The sequence below is a fragment of the Hippopotamus amphibius genome, chromosome 2 (genome assembly GCF_030028045.1).
Source record: "Hippopotamus amphibius kiboko isolate mHipAmp2 chromosome 2, mHipAmp2.hap2, whole genome shotgun sequence".
Taxonomy (NCBI): domain Eukaryota; kingdom Metazoa; phylum Chordata; class Mammalia; order Artiodactyla; family Hippopotamidae; genus Hippopotamus; species Hippopotamus amphibius.
The window spans coordinates 173,820,279-173,832,972 of NC_080187.1; the positions used below are offsets into that span (position 1 = coordinate 173,820,279).

General features: G+C 39.2%; 2 gene segments (V, D, J or C); both read right to left on the reverse strand.

Moving 5' to 3' along the window:
* Positions 1–3,383: 3,383 nt before the first annotated feature.
* Positions 3,384–4,131, reverse strand: LOC130844605 (T cell receptor delta variable 1-like). The segment is given in 2 exon segments: positions 3,384–3,868; positions 4,083–4,131. Coding segments are annotated over 2 exon segments (534 nt in total).
* Positions 4,132–6,083: 1,952 nt separating this feature from the next.
* On the reverse strand, positions 6,084–8,708 carry LOC130844606 (T cell receptor alpha variable 23/delta variable 6-like). The segment is given in 3 exon segments: positions 6,084–6,195; positions 8,132–8,513; positions 8,657–8,708. Coding segments are annotated over 3 exon segments (546 nt in total).
* Positions 8,709–12,694: the final 3,986 nt, after the last annotated feature.

The window sequence follows — 12,694 nt, forward strand, 5'->3', positions numbered from 1 at the left end:
TCACCTACTTAAACTTAAATCGTGTTCTGAAAAGTGGTATAGTATTGGAAGGCACCTCAGTGACTAACCTCTATCTTTCCTTCCCAAGAAAAGAGATGCAGCTACGGTTGTTAAAGGAAGTCCTGAACACCCTCGTTAATGTCTCCTAATTTAGAAGTGTAAATGCTAAGGTTGGGCAGGAGCTGCTAGACAAACAGCAGTCACTGCAAGTCAAGTTTTATCTTTTTTTTTTGCTTCGGATCACAGCAATCAGAACCCTTGATGATAGGAGTGTGAGGGCATCTTCTCACCACTCAGAAAGCCCACTTGCTGTGGAGCTTGTTCCTGATGAGAATCCTAATCCCTTGATAAATGTACCCACCTATTGGAGGGGCTGTGTCCACAGCAAGAAGCGTATACCTCCAAGAGCAGGGTGCATTCCTTCAACTAATAAGGCAGAATCCTGAAATCTAAAGCCATCGTAATTATCTGAAATAGAGGCCAAGCCAATTGACCACTAGATAAATTAAATCAATCTTGCCTAAAGTGACTTGCAAGGTAGAAATGTTAATTCTAGATAAACAACACAAAAGTTGATCCAGCTTAATCTTTTATTTTAGAGTTTGAATAGTGTGGACTCTATAAATAATCCTATCTTTTGTACACTACATATATTATATACATGTATTTTATGTATATATGTATATGTGTGTGTGTATATATGTGTGTGTGTATACGTGCTGAACCAAACTGGGTCCACTTGCTCACGTGTGCTGTAGTGAAGCAAAATGCAGTGTTTATTGCTCGGCACCAAGCAAGCACTCCAGGAAGCTAGTGCTGAAAAGGCTGGAGCTCCCTGATGGCTCTGAAGGAAATGTTTTAAAGACAGGGTGAGGGAGGGGGGTGTGGGGTGTGTGATCAGCTTGTGGACATTTTTCTGATTGGTCAGTGGTGAGGTAATCGGGAGTCAATATCATCCACATTTTGGTTCCAACTGGTCTGGGGCCTAGCGCTTGTGGGCAGCATAGTTAACTTCTTCCACTTTGTGGGGTTTCAGAATCTGCAAAACAGCTCAAAGGTCATGGCTCAGAATATGATTTATAGACCTTGAGGGGGAACTGAAGGTCCTTGCTTTGTTTAGTAGCAAAACTATTATTATTTTGGACTTCCTAGGTGGTGCAGTGGTTAAGAATCTGCCTGATAATTCAGGGGACATGGGTTCAATTCCTGCCCCAGGAAGATCCCATATGCCACGAAGCAACTAAGCACATGTGCCACAACTATTGAGCCTGCGCTCTAGAGCCCGTGAGCCACAACTATTGAGCCCATGTGCCACAACTACTGAAGCTCATGCGCCTAGAGCCCATGCTGTGCAACAAGAGAGGCCACCACAACGAGGAGCCTGCGCACCACAACAAAGAGTACCCCTGCTCACTGCAACTAGAGAAAGATCATCTGCAGCAACAATGACCCAACACAGCCAATAAAATAAATAAATAAATATATTTATTTATTTATTTATTTATTTATTTAAAAAAAAACTATTATTGTTATGTCTTGCTTGACTATTTTCCTCTCATTCTGCCTTTTCTCACGTCTATAATTAAATTTATACTTTGGAACTTGCCATAGGCCTAAGAAACTAAAGTTTTTCTATGCACAAGAGGTAAAGAGAGGGCATTGCACGGGGTGGGGGGGGGTTCTGTTCCAGAAAGGCCCCATAGGACTGCTCAATTATTTATATATATATAATATTTATATATATGTACTTATAAGTATCTAAATATCTGTATATCATCTATATATCTATATACCTGTAAATCGATTGCGCCTCCTGTGTGACAAGCATGGAGGAGGCATGGGGGATGCCACAGTCAAGAGGATATAAAAGGCCTACACTGCAGTAGGAAGAGAAAAAATTAAATAAACAGATTTTTGAAAAATTGGACAATTTTAAACAGGGATAAGCACTTTAAAGACAATACAATGATGTCCTGAGATAGACAGATATTCTTGGGATGAGGAAAGGCATCTACTCTAAATATGGTATGGAGGGAAAGCTCCACTCTCACATGTACTCTGCAACACCAGGCAAGGTATTGAGCCTCTCTCACGTTCAATTTCCTTCTCTGTAAGTAGCTGGTGTCTTTCTGCTGGGCACAGGACTCAGCACTGGCATTCATCAGCTCATTCACTTCTCATAAGAACCTTTGATGATAGATTCTATCAATATCCTCATTGCAGATATGAGGAAACTGAAGCATAAAAATTATTATGCCATTTTCCCAGAATCACTCAACTAATGAGTGGTAGAACTAGAAATGCACCCCTAAGCCTTTGGCCTCAAGCACTTTGCTACCCTGCCTCCCTAAAGGAGGATGGACTCAACCTTGAGGGGTTCCAATAAGAATTAAGTGAGAACACACATGCAAATCACCTAGAACAACACCTTCCCCATCATAGGCTCTCAACCAGCTGCAGGCAATGTATACAATCTTGGGGGCTGGGAGACACTGTCTGAAATTACAGAGGAGTCTCTCCACAAGATAAAGCTCAATATTTTTCTGAGGTGTATTTAGCACTTTACATAGCAGATTACACGTATTATCGTCAGTATCCATGGCCTATCATGTTCTTGCTGTTAATGGGAAATCAGTTTATTAAGGTGTTCTATTGAGAGATTGGGTGGCATAAATAGGGAAACAGTATACCAAGCAGGGTTTGCTACAATTTTTTGTTTTTTTCCCCATTATTGACTTTTGCTCCCACTTCTCAGGATATTTCTATACTACAAGAGAGGACAGAGCAGTAGACAACAATTTTACTTACCAGAGAAATGATTTTCCTGATGGTTCCAGATAACTATGCCCAGGTTTGTGATATGAGTATGTTTTAGTGAAACTGCCACTTTAAGTTATTATGGAGCAAGGGATTTCCTAGGTGGCACAGTGGTTAAGAATCTGCCTGCCAATGCAGAGGATATGGGTTTGATCCCTGCTCTAGGAAGATCCCACATGCCACGGAGCAACTAAGCCTGTGCGCCACAACGACTGAGCCTGCACTCGACAGCCCATGAGCCACAATTACTGAAGCCCGCGTGCCTAGAGCCCATGCTCTGCAACAAGAGAAGCCACTGCGAGCCTGCGAACCACAATGAAGAGTAGCCCCCATTCGCCACAACTACAGAAAGCCCGTGAGCAGCAACGAAGACCCAGTGCAGCTAGTAAACACATACGTACATACATACATACATACATAATAAAAAATATTATGGAGCAAGTTTTCTACTTTAGACAAATTTACACATGTTCTTTATGACAGATTTAAAGTCAGAAATTCAAGAGGGGAATGTATTACTAGAAAGTTCCTCTAAACACCTGCTTCCAAATGACAAAGAAGGAGCTTTAATTTAGAATTAAATGTTCTGATCCAGACCACAGATTAAGCAACCACAGGACTACCATTTCTTGTCTGGGGTCTGCAGGTGTGAATTTCAGCTTGGGTCCTGAAGCGGGTGTTGGGCGGCTCCCATTTATTGAGCTCTGGGGTTTTTGTTTAGCTTTTCCTATTACTTCAAGCACTGTGAGGTCCCAGAGAGCACAGAAATACTTTGCAGAATCGTCCAGCTGTAAGGCTGAAATGGTGAGGCTGATGGATTTATCTGCTTTCTGAAAGTTTATAGAATAGCGGCCATTCCTTGCATTGTAGCTCTCTGAATACTGTTGAATAAGGAAAGTCATCTCTCCACTGGGAAGCTGCTTATACCAAAAAATGTAGTAGTAGTCTGTGCCCCAACTTATCTCATACCGACAGTTCAGGGTGACTGCCTGCCCCACTTGACTGGTTATGTCTGGCTGGACTTGAGTAACTTTCTGGGCCATACCGGTTCCTGTGGAAAAAAATCAGAAAACAGAGCTGAAATAGTGAACAAAATAATGTAGGAATTAGACTAATTTAGAACCCAAATACAGACCAAGTTGAAATCAGAAGATGCTTGCTTTCCTCCAACCCTTTTTCCTCCCCAAGTCCACGTGAAGTACCATATGCCTGTGTGCAGACCTTTCACCCTGAACATTCTTACCCATGTTTGGAAGCATCCCTACCAGAGAAGATGAAGGCCAGGGGCACCCAGAGCAGGCTGGAGAGCGGCATGAGGCACGGATTCCCCTGCACAAAAGTGTTTAGTTCTGCCTCAAGCTGAGAGCTCAGTGTGTTTGAGGGCCCTGCAGCACATATACATAGTACCTGGGTTCCTGTATGACCCCCCAAACAGGAAGTGTGGTTGTCATGTACATAGATCACGTGGTCTATGCACAGATGGGAAAAAAGTCCAGCTCACCACAAACCTTTGCTTTGTCTACTTGTCTTTCCCTGGTCATTAAGTTAGGTAGGTCCTGCAAAAGCGCAAGGAAAAAGCAACTACTACTAAACGTTTGAACTGAGGGGAACGGAAGACTAAACAGGTTGACATACATGAATAATTATTCGGTAAAAGTTTTTGCCATCCCATTTAGAATAGGATTTAGTACAGCCTACAAAACATTCTTGTAATCTACTTATTCGTCATTCATTAGGCTATACTTACTTTTCTCCATTCAGAATCTAGTGACTCTTTTAAAAAATTCACAGATCTTAGGCCTTCTGGGTGAAAAGTAATCTTATCCAAAATAATTAATGTATGTCTTTTTTTTTAACCAGGTTCTAGGGCTCTACTTAGGTTTTTCATAAAATAATGTTACTTCAACATAAAATGATAAAAAAAAAAAAAAACACCCAGTCCATCTGAATTTCAGAGTGTATTGAGTTATGTTTGAATAAAACTACAAGAGGAATAAAATATTATTCTTTTGAAATCTGAAAATGAATCTTATTTATTAAACTTTGAGGAGGATCAGGATAATCAGAACTACTGCCTCCAAAAGTAGAATTATACTTTACTAGATCATGTGTCTTAGAATTTTCCTGATATCACATTTTCTATCCCATTGGTCCGAAGTGATCTGTCTCACTTGCTAGTGGCTGATAATTCTTTTCTTTGTAAAATAAAGTCCAGATAATCATGCTGGGTCTTTCTGTGATGCAATGCTATAATGCACTCCTACCAAACTTGGTATCTATAGGCTACAAACACTTAGGGTAAGTCAACACCACAGAGGTAGATGACTGAAATTTTGTACACTGTTACATGCTTATGTGGACTGTAGCTGTCAATCTTCCATTTGGTTTTATTGTTTTGATGGATGAATTAGTATAAAGGAATCAAAGGCAAAAAAAACAAGTAGAAACGAAAGTACAGACAAGGTCTAAAACAGTGCCAGTTCCTAGAATTTAAGATCAAAATAACTCATTAATGAGTGATGCAGGGAGAGTCTATATTTAGTTCAGACATCTACCCCTCTTTCCCATTTCACCTCTGAGAGCTGACAGGCAGCCTATGCCCTGGTTTGCAATTATTTGTTAACTAAACAGAAGAGACCCATGAATGCCCGCAGCAGCCTCGGGAGCAGCATGATATTTTAAAAGATATCTATATATAATAATTACATATACATACCAGGAAATTGCTATTGTAACGTTTTATTAAAATCCACACTGTCATCTGATACAGCAGTTTTTATATGCACTCTTTGCTTTGGATGCATAGGCTCTATGAATTTTTGTCACATGGATAGGTTCTTCTTGCCAACACTAAAATCATGATACAGAATTGTTGCATCTCTATAAAGAAACTCTCTTTGTACACTCTCCCTACCTTGCAACTCTTTACAGCCTCAAAACTACTGATCTCCTTTTCATCTCTATACTTTGTCCTTCTGAGAATGTTGTATAAGTAGAATCACACTATGTACAATCATAATAATCCAATAAGTGTAATCATACACCATGTATGTAGCCTTCTGAGACTGACTGTTTTTCACTCAGCATAACATCCTTGAGATCGATCTAAGCTACTGTGTGTATCAACAGTCTGTTCCTTTTAATCACTACAGACCGTCCCTAAGTTTGATGGACCAACTTCGGATTTTTGACTTTAGAGTGGTGAGAAAGCGATACGCATTCAGCAGAAACCCTACTTCGAATACTGAAGTGTGGTCCTCTCCCGTCTAGCAGCACGCTGCGTGGCGTTCCCGGGTGATGCCGGGCAGCAGCAGCGCACTGAGCTCCTGGCCTGCCTCGAGCTCATGAGGGTGAAGCACCTGCACACTCACCACCGTTCTGTACCCACACAGCCCTGCTGATTTTCACTTTCAGTACGGAACTCAATAAATGACACGAGATTGTCTACAGTTTCGTATAAAATAGACTTTGTGTTCGATGATTTTTCCCAACTGTAAGCTAAAGTAAGTGTTGAGCACCTTTAAGGTAGGCTAGGTTAGGTATGTTAAATACATTTTCCACTTACAATATTTTCAACTAAAAATGGTTTATTGAGACATAACCCTATTTCAAGTTGAGGAAAAGTCTATAAATAATATGTCATTATACAGATGAAGGACAGTATATTTACTTATTTATTCACCCAATGAAGAACGCTTGGCTGATTTCCAGTTTTGGGTCATCACAAATATAGCTGCCATGAATATTCATGTACAGATTTTTGTGTGAACATAAGTTTTTCATTTCTCAAGCATAAACACCCAGGAGTATAATGGCTGGTTGTAAGGTAAGTGAACACTTAAGGTTATGTGGAACTGCTGAATGTTTTTCCAGAATGACTGTACCATTCACCTACCAGCAAAGTATGAATATTCCAATTTCTCTGCATCCTTGCAAGAACTTGGTATTGTCAGTATTTTTAATTTTAGCCATTATGATAGATGTGGAGTGCTATCTCATTGTGACTTTGATTTGCATTTCCCGGATGGTTTATGATGTTGAACATCATAAAAATAAGCTTACATGCTTATTTATGTGCATATTTCCCTACCACATAGCTCTTCGGTGAAGTGTCTCTGGGAACCTTTTGTCCATTTATCAACTGGATGGTGTGTTTCTTCCTGCTGAGTTTAGAGAGCTTGCTGTATTCTGAATATCAGTCTTTTGATGAAAATCTAATTTGCAAATATTTCCTGCCATTCTGTGGTTTATCTTTTTCATTCTCTTAGTCGTGTCTGTCATAGAGAAAACATTTTTAATTTTTATTTTTTTATGGATTGGGCTTTTGGTCTCATGCCAAAAATCTTTTTGTTTAATCCTAGGGCATGAAGATAGTCTTTTAAGTTTTTTTCTAAAAGATTTGTAATTTTATATTGTACACATGAATGTATGGTTCATTCTGAGACTACTCAAATTTTTGTATAAGATGTGAGCTTTAGGCCAAGGTTCAATTATTTCCTGAGAATATCCAATTGTCCCAACATCATTTGCTCATAAGACTATGTAGCCTTCATTGAATTGTCTTTGCACTTTGTCAAAAAATAAGTTTTCCCCACTTGCGTGGGTCTAGTTCTATACACTTAGTGGCATAAACATGGTAATGATATTCTGTTATTACCCTTTTAACATTATAGAACCTGTAGAATGGTTTTCTGTTTTAGTCCTCATATTTATAATTTTTTTTTCTTTTTTCCCTTGATAATTCTACCTAAGGATATTTATTTTATTAGCCGCTTTAACAAAATTAACTTTGTATTTCATGATTATCTCTATAGTTTTCTTTCTATTTCACCAATTCAATCATTTATTATTTACTTCTTTCAGTTTATATTGGGTTTAATTGCTCTTCTTTTCTATCATCTTTTACTGAAAGCTTAGAAAATAGTTTTTCAACCTTTTCTCTTTAGCAATAGAAATATTTAAAAAGATAAATTTCCTTCTATGTATTATTTTAGCTGCATCTCATACATATATATATAGTGGGCTCTTACCATATTATCTTTTAAGATATTTTCTAATAGACATTGTAATTGTTTCTTTAACCTGGGGTTATTTTTAATTTAGTGCATAAATTCCAAATATTTAGGAGTTTCTAGAGACATCTCTTTGCAGCTGATTTTCTAAACGAATTCCATTTTGGTCAAAGAATAAATTCCTTAAAATGACTATTTTTTTAAACATATTAACACTTTTTCATGGACAAACAGATTTTGTGTGTGTGTCTGTGTGTGTGTCTATGTGTGTGTATGTGTGTGTGAGTGAATATTTCACCCACACAGCAGGATTTGGCAGGAGCCTCAGCTGCAGGTTTGTGTACAGGCTGCAGGTGCCTGGAGAGCACTGTGCACTTGCTGCACAGAAATAGGTGGCTGAGTCTCCAGGCTGAGAAGCCGTGATGTGCAGTGAGAGATGTTTGGCACTTTTACTGAAGGAAACTGTAAATCTTCCATCTCCCGTTTTATTCACAACTGAACGTATGGCTGTCAAGAATGCAGGGCCTTTACCAGGATGTTGTCGGTACCCTGGAAAGTAGACAAATGCACTGTTCTCATAAGTACAGTTCAGAATTGAAATCTCTCCTTCCTGAACTGTCAGAGATGGAGGGCTCTGTTTCACCTGCTGCTGCTCACTTTCTCCCTTCTGTTGGCCACTCACCCCTGCTTAAAGAGATAAAATGTCATTAGGTCCACAAATTTATATTTCCTTCTTAAAATGTCTACCTGGATGAACTTGTTTTTCCCCAATTTCCTCATTCCCCCAAATTAATGAGATATCCTAGGGATTCTCCACCACAACTCACAGCCTAGTTGAAGCCACACAATCAAAAATGATGCTCCGAGTATCATGTCCATCGTTCCTGGCACCAGTGCTCAGTGACAACCCAAGTTCATTGTCTGGTCTTCTCAGCCAGCTAGAACTCTGACTTCAAGTTCACACCTGCTTTAATTCTTCCAGCAGGCCCCACCCTCTCACAAGTGCTTTCACTTAAACCCATCTCTCTCAAAGGAAGTGTTTCCCATTTTGCACTAAGAACGGCTGAACATTAATTTCATTGAGAATTATAAATGGTTGCTCACACATACATACACAACAGGTTACCGTTTCTCTCCCTCTATCCACCATTCCTTTTCCTCACACCTCCTAGATGCTTAAAAATTATATATCAGGACAGCTTGAAGTCTTACCAGGGATTACATTACTTTACAATGGGAAAGAGAGGGACTCCCATGAAGTCACAAGACTAGCATGCAGAGGGACATTTCTTTTTTTATTACAAATGCTAATTAAACTCTATTGAGGATGCACAAGGGGCACAATGTACCATTACAAGCTAAGGTCAGGGATCAGAACAGAGAGAATGTCTAGTCCATTTGCACTCTTGGAACTTCAATTTCAATGCAGTCTTTCAGAGCTGTCCACATTTTACATGACCCTAAGAAAGAGGATAATTAAATCAATTTCAATGTATATTTCTTCTAAAATATAAATCAGGCAAATGAAATATTTCCAAGAATATGCATGGGGAAAATAAATTGAGAAGCACTAGAATAATTGTTCTGTAGGATCCTTGATCTCCAAACGGATAAGAGAGGCTAGAAGACATCTGCAGAATTCAGGAATATGGGGCCATGACCACTCAGGAATGCAGCATTTTTGATAGTCCTCATCTTGATTTTGAACAAACATTCAACATTTTCTTCCACCTTATCCTAACAGGTAAAATACAAAAATGCGAAGGATTAATTTAGCTTTTGATGTCAACACAGCTGGATACAGAGACAAAAATTGAGGATAAATTCCAAAGCAGCCTTAAAAATAGGGGTGATCTGCATTATACATAGAAGCTAAAAGAAATAAGGAGATCATTTTTTAAAGCACAGAGAAATGTTTGTGTTCTCTGTATTTGATGTCATCTCAGATCCCATCAAAGGAAAACATCCTCACAGTGCAACAGGAGACAAGGATAAGCCTTCCCACTCCTCAATCAAATCCCATCTACTCCAGCACTCTAAGGGGATTTTTTTCTTGTTGTTCCATGAACTTTTGATGTGTTTCCTTTTTCATTTATGCATTCATTAATGCAAGTCTTCAATATATATTTATTAGTGGTACGAAGTGCCTACTACATGCTCAATACTTGGGTCTCATTCATGAAAGAGACAGTAAAAATCTTTGGTCAACCCAGTCCCAATACTCCAGTACAGTCAGATAAAAGCTACTAAAGAGAAATGTGCATGTATGTGATGCACCAAAGAAAATGATAATGAACTCTGCTTCTGAACCCAGTTAGAGAATAGCTCTGATGGAGGGCATGCTTAAACTGGGACTTACACCACCACCAGACCGCCCAGCGAAGAATGGGGTAAGGGAATTCTAGGCACAGATTAACTCAGTATGGTTGGAGTTGAGTTGTATCTGAGTGAAAACATTATAAATTTATATTATAGAAGCTAATTTGGCCCTGTTCTTGATGGACAGCCTATATTATTTAAGGAAATATTCGTTTCCAAAGCCATATTTTTCACACTATTAGGCCAGAATATACCCAGATACTACTTAGGTAAACACATAGATACGCATTATACATACATGCATACATACAAGACTGATAGATGTAAATTGAAGCGAAGATGGAGATAATAATTTAACAGATACTTAAAGGATCCTTTCTGGCTACCTGAAGACTTTGTGTATGTGACACAAAAGTTAATCTTCTCTGAAGGAGCATTGCCCCTCTGTGGCCATATAGAGAAGTACTCTGAATGATTTTACACAACTTCTTAAAAGTTTATGTTCACAACCCCTGCATCCATCAGAGCACTGAAGTGAGGGACTGAGTCTTCTTCTTGGGGCAGTGATTTCTTCAGACAGAAGAAGATCTTGTCCAACTTGGGGTCTCCTATGAAACCTTTGCTGCTTTTTACTGAGGTGTGCCTCACGTGGATCTGGAAGCCTTGTTTGGGATGCTGGGCATAACAGAAGAAAAAACAGGGCTCCTGAAATATTCATGGTAGGGCCTCATCTGCCTTAGGGTCCCTTCAAAGACAGAAATTGGTCTCAGGCTGAATCAGTGCATGGGGCTGTCTTTCCTCCCATAAGATCAACATCAGCTGAAGGAGAGCCCTTCACACTGAAGAGAACATGTCTTTAATAGATTCTAAATCACGTAATTGTTCTACATCATTGTCAACACTTGATACAGTTGTCTTTTTATTTTCAGCCACCATAATGGGTGGACAGAGATCTCATTATGGTGTTAACTTGCATTTCCCTGATCCCTAATGATGTAGAACAGTGGTTTGCAAACTTTTCCCATAAATGGTAGAAACGTAGGCCATTTTTGTCTTTGTAGGCCACCCAGTCTCTGTTGTAACTCCTCAATTCTGCCATTGTGACATGAACGAAGCCACTGACAATACATAAATAAACAAGCATTTCCATGATCCTATAGAAGACTTTATTTACAAAATTAGGTGGCTGGATGGATTTGGTTTGTGGGCCATATTTTGTTGATTGCTGATTCAAACTAAGTCCTTTTGTGTGTTCATTGGTCACCCATATGTCTTTCAAAAAGAGTCTGACCTAATATTTTGCCCAAAGCTGGAAAACTTGTTGTCTTTTATTGATTTTTTTTTGTAAATGGCATGTTTCTGGCTCAACAAACACTCTCATTACCAGATGGACAAGTCAGCCTAAAATAATCCATAACTGCTTTCAAAAAGCTGATTCTGAACCAGTGACTTAGAAGAGTACAGAGTACTAAACTTCACTATTCAGAAGTATTCTGAAAGCACTTGTATTGGGTATACAGATTTTCACTCTTTGTAGTCTAGGACTACTCAGTGTTAACAAAGCTTCTCTAAGATTCTCAGGCTCTTCATGCACTTCCTCATTCAAGCATAGCTTCTCTTCATCCCTGCTTTATTCCAACCACAAGGCACTGTCAATCAGAACAGTCAGGAATTCTTTCCATACCTTCTCCTCTACTGGGCACTGCCCATCACATATTTGAAACCCTGACATCAAGTCCTAAGTTATCATAGGGGATCATGGATACAAAGCTAACATTCAGGTTGCTCCAAATACTTTGATGAGAGTTGAAGAATAAAAAGTGAATTTTAAATTATAAATCTCTTCAGATTTGAGACATATGTACACTCTGTCTCTTCCTTCACACACATCAGTATCACAGATGTCCCTCAGCTTCTGATGTCATTAGGGTCACAATAGCATTTCTGCTGAAATTTCATCTGAGGGAGAAGAAAACAATTCACAGCCCCTGGGTGGTGAATACGATTCTGGAAAATTAGTGAATAAGAGAACCTATATCGGGGTCAAAGAGGTCGGAAGGAAAGGTTGGGAGGCAACACTGGGTCAGGAGAGAAACCTGGAGCTGTGAGTTTCAAAATGTCCTTTATCACTAAAGGAGTAGAGAAGTGTGAACATTCAAGTGGATAGTTTGTGGGGGAAGATGTGTAACCATGACTGGAAAAAGACAAGGGTTGGTCGAATAGGCAAAAAATATTCAAAGACAAATGTGAACACTGCAGAATATGACCTGAATAATAGCAAAAGCAGTAAAAACTGTATGATTGTTTCAAGGAATAAAAGTCACAGTGACAGTGTTAGACAATGTTGGTACCTTGCTCAAATTCTGTCAGAAACCTCATTTGTGCTCATTCCCCTACTCTTGTGGGCTTTGCTGCCAGCAGATTAGATAATAACAGACTTCTGTGGGCCTCGTAAGACCAGCTCTCTTTTCTCTAAATGGGACACTGTAGTAGGATTTATGCCCTAGATCTCCCCACAAAATCAGGCAGACAGAAAGTCAGAATGC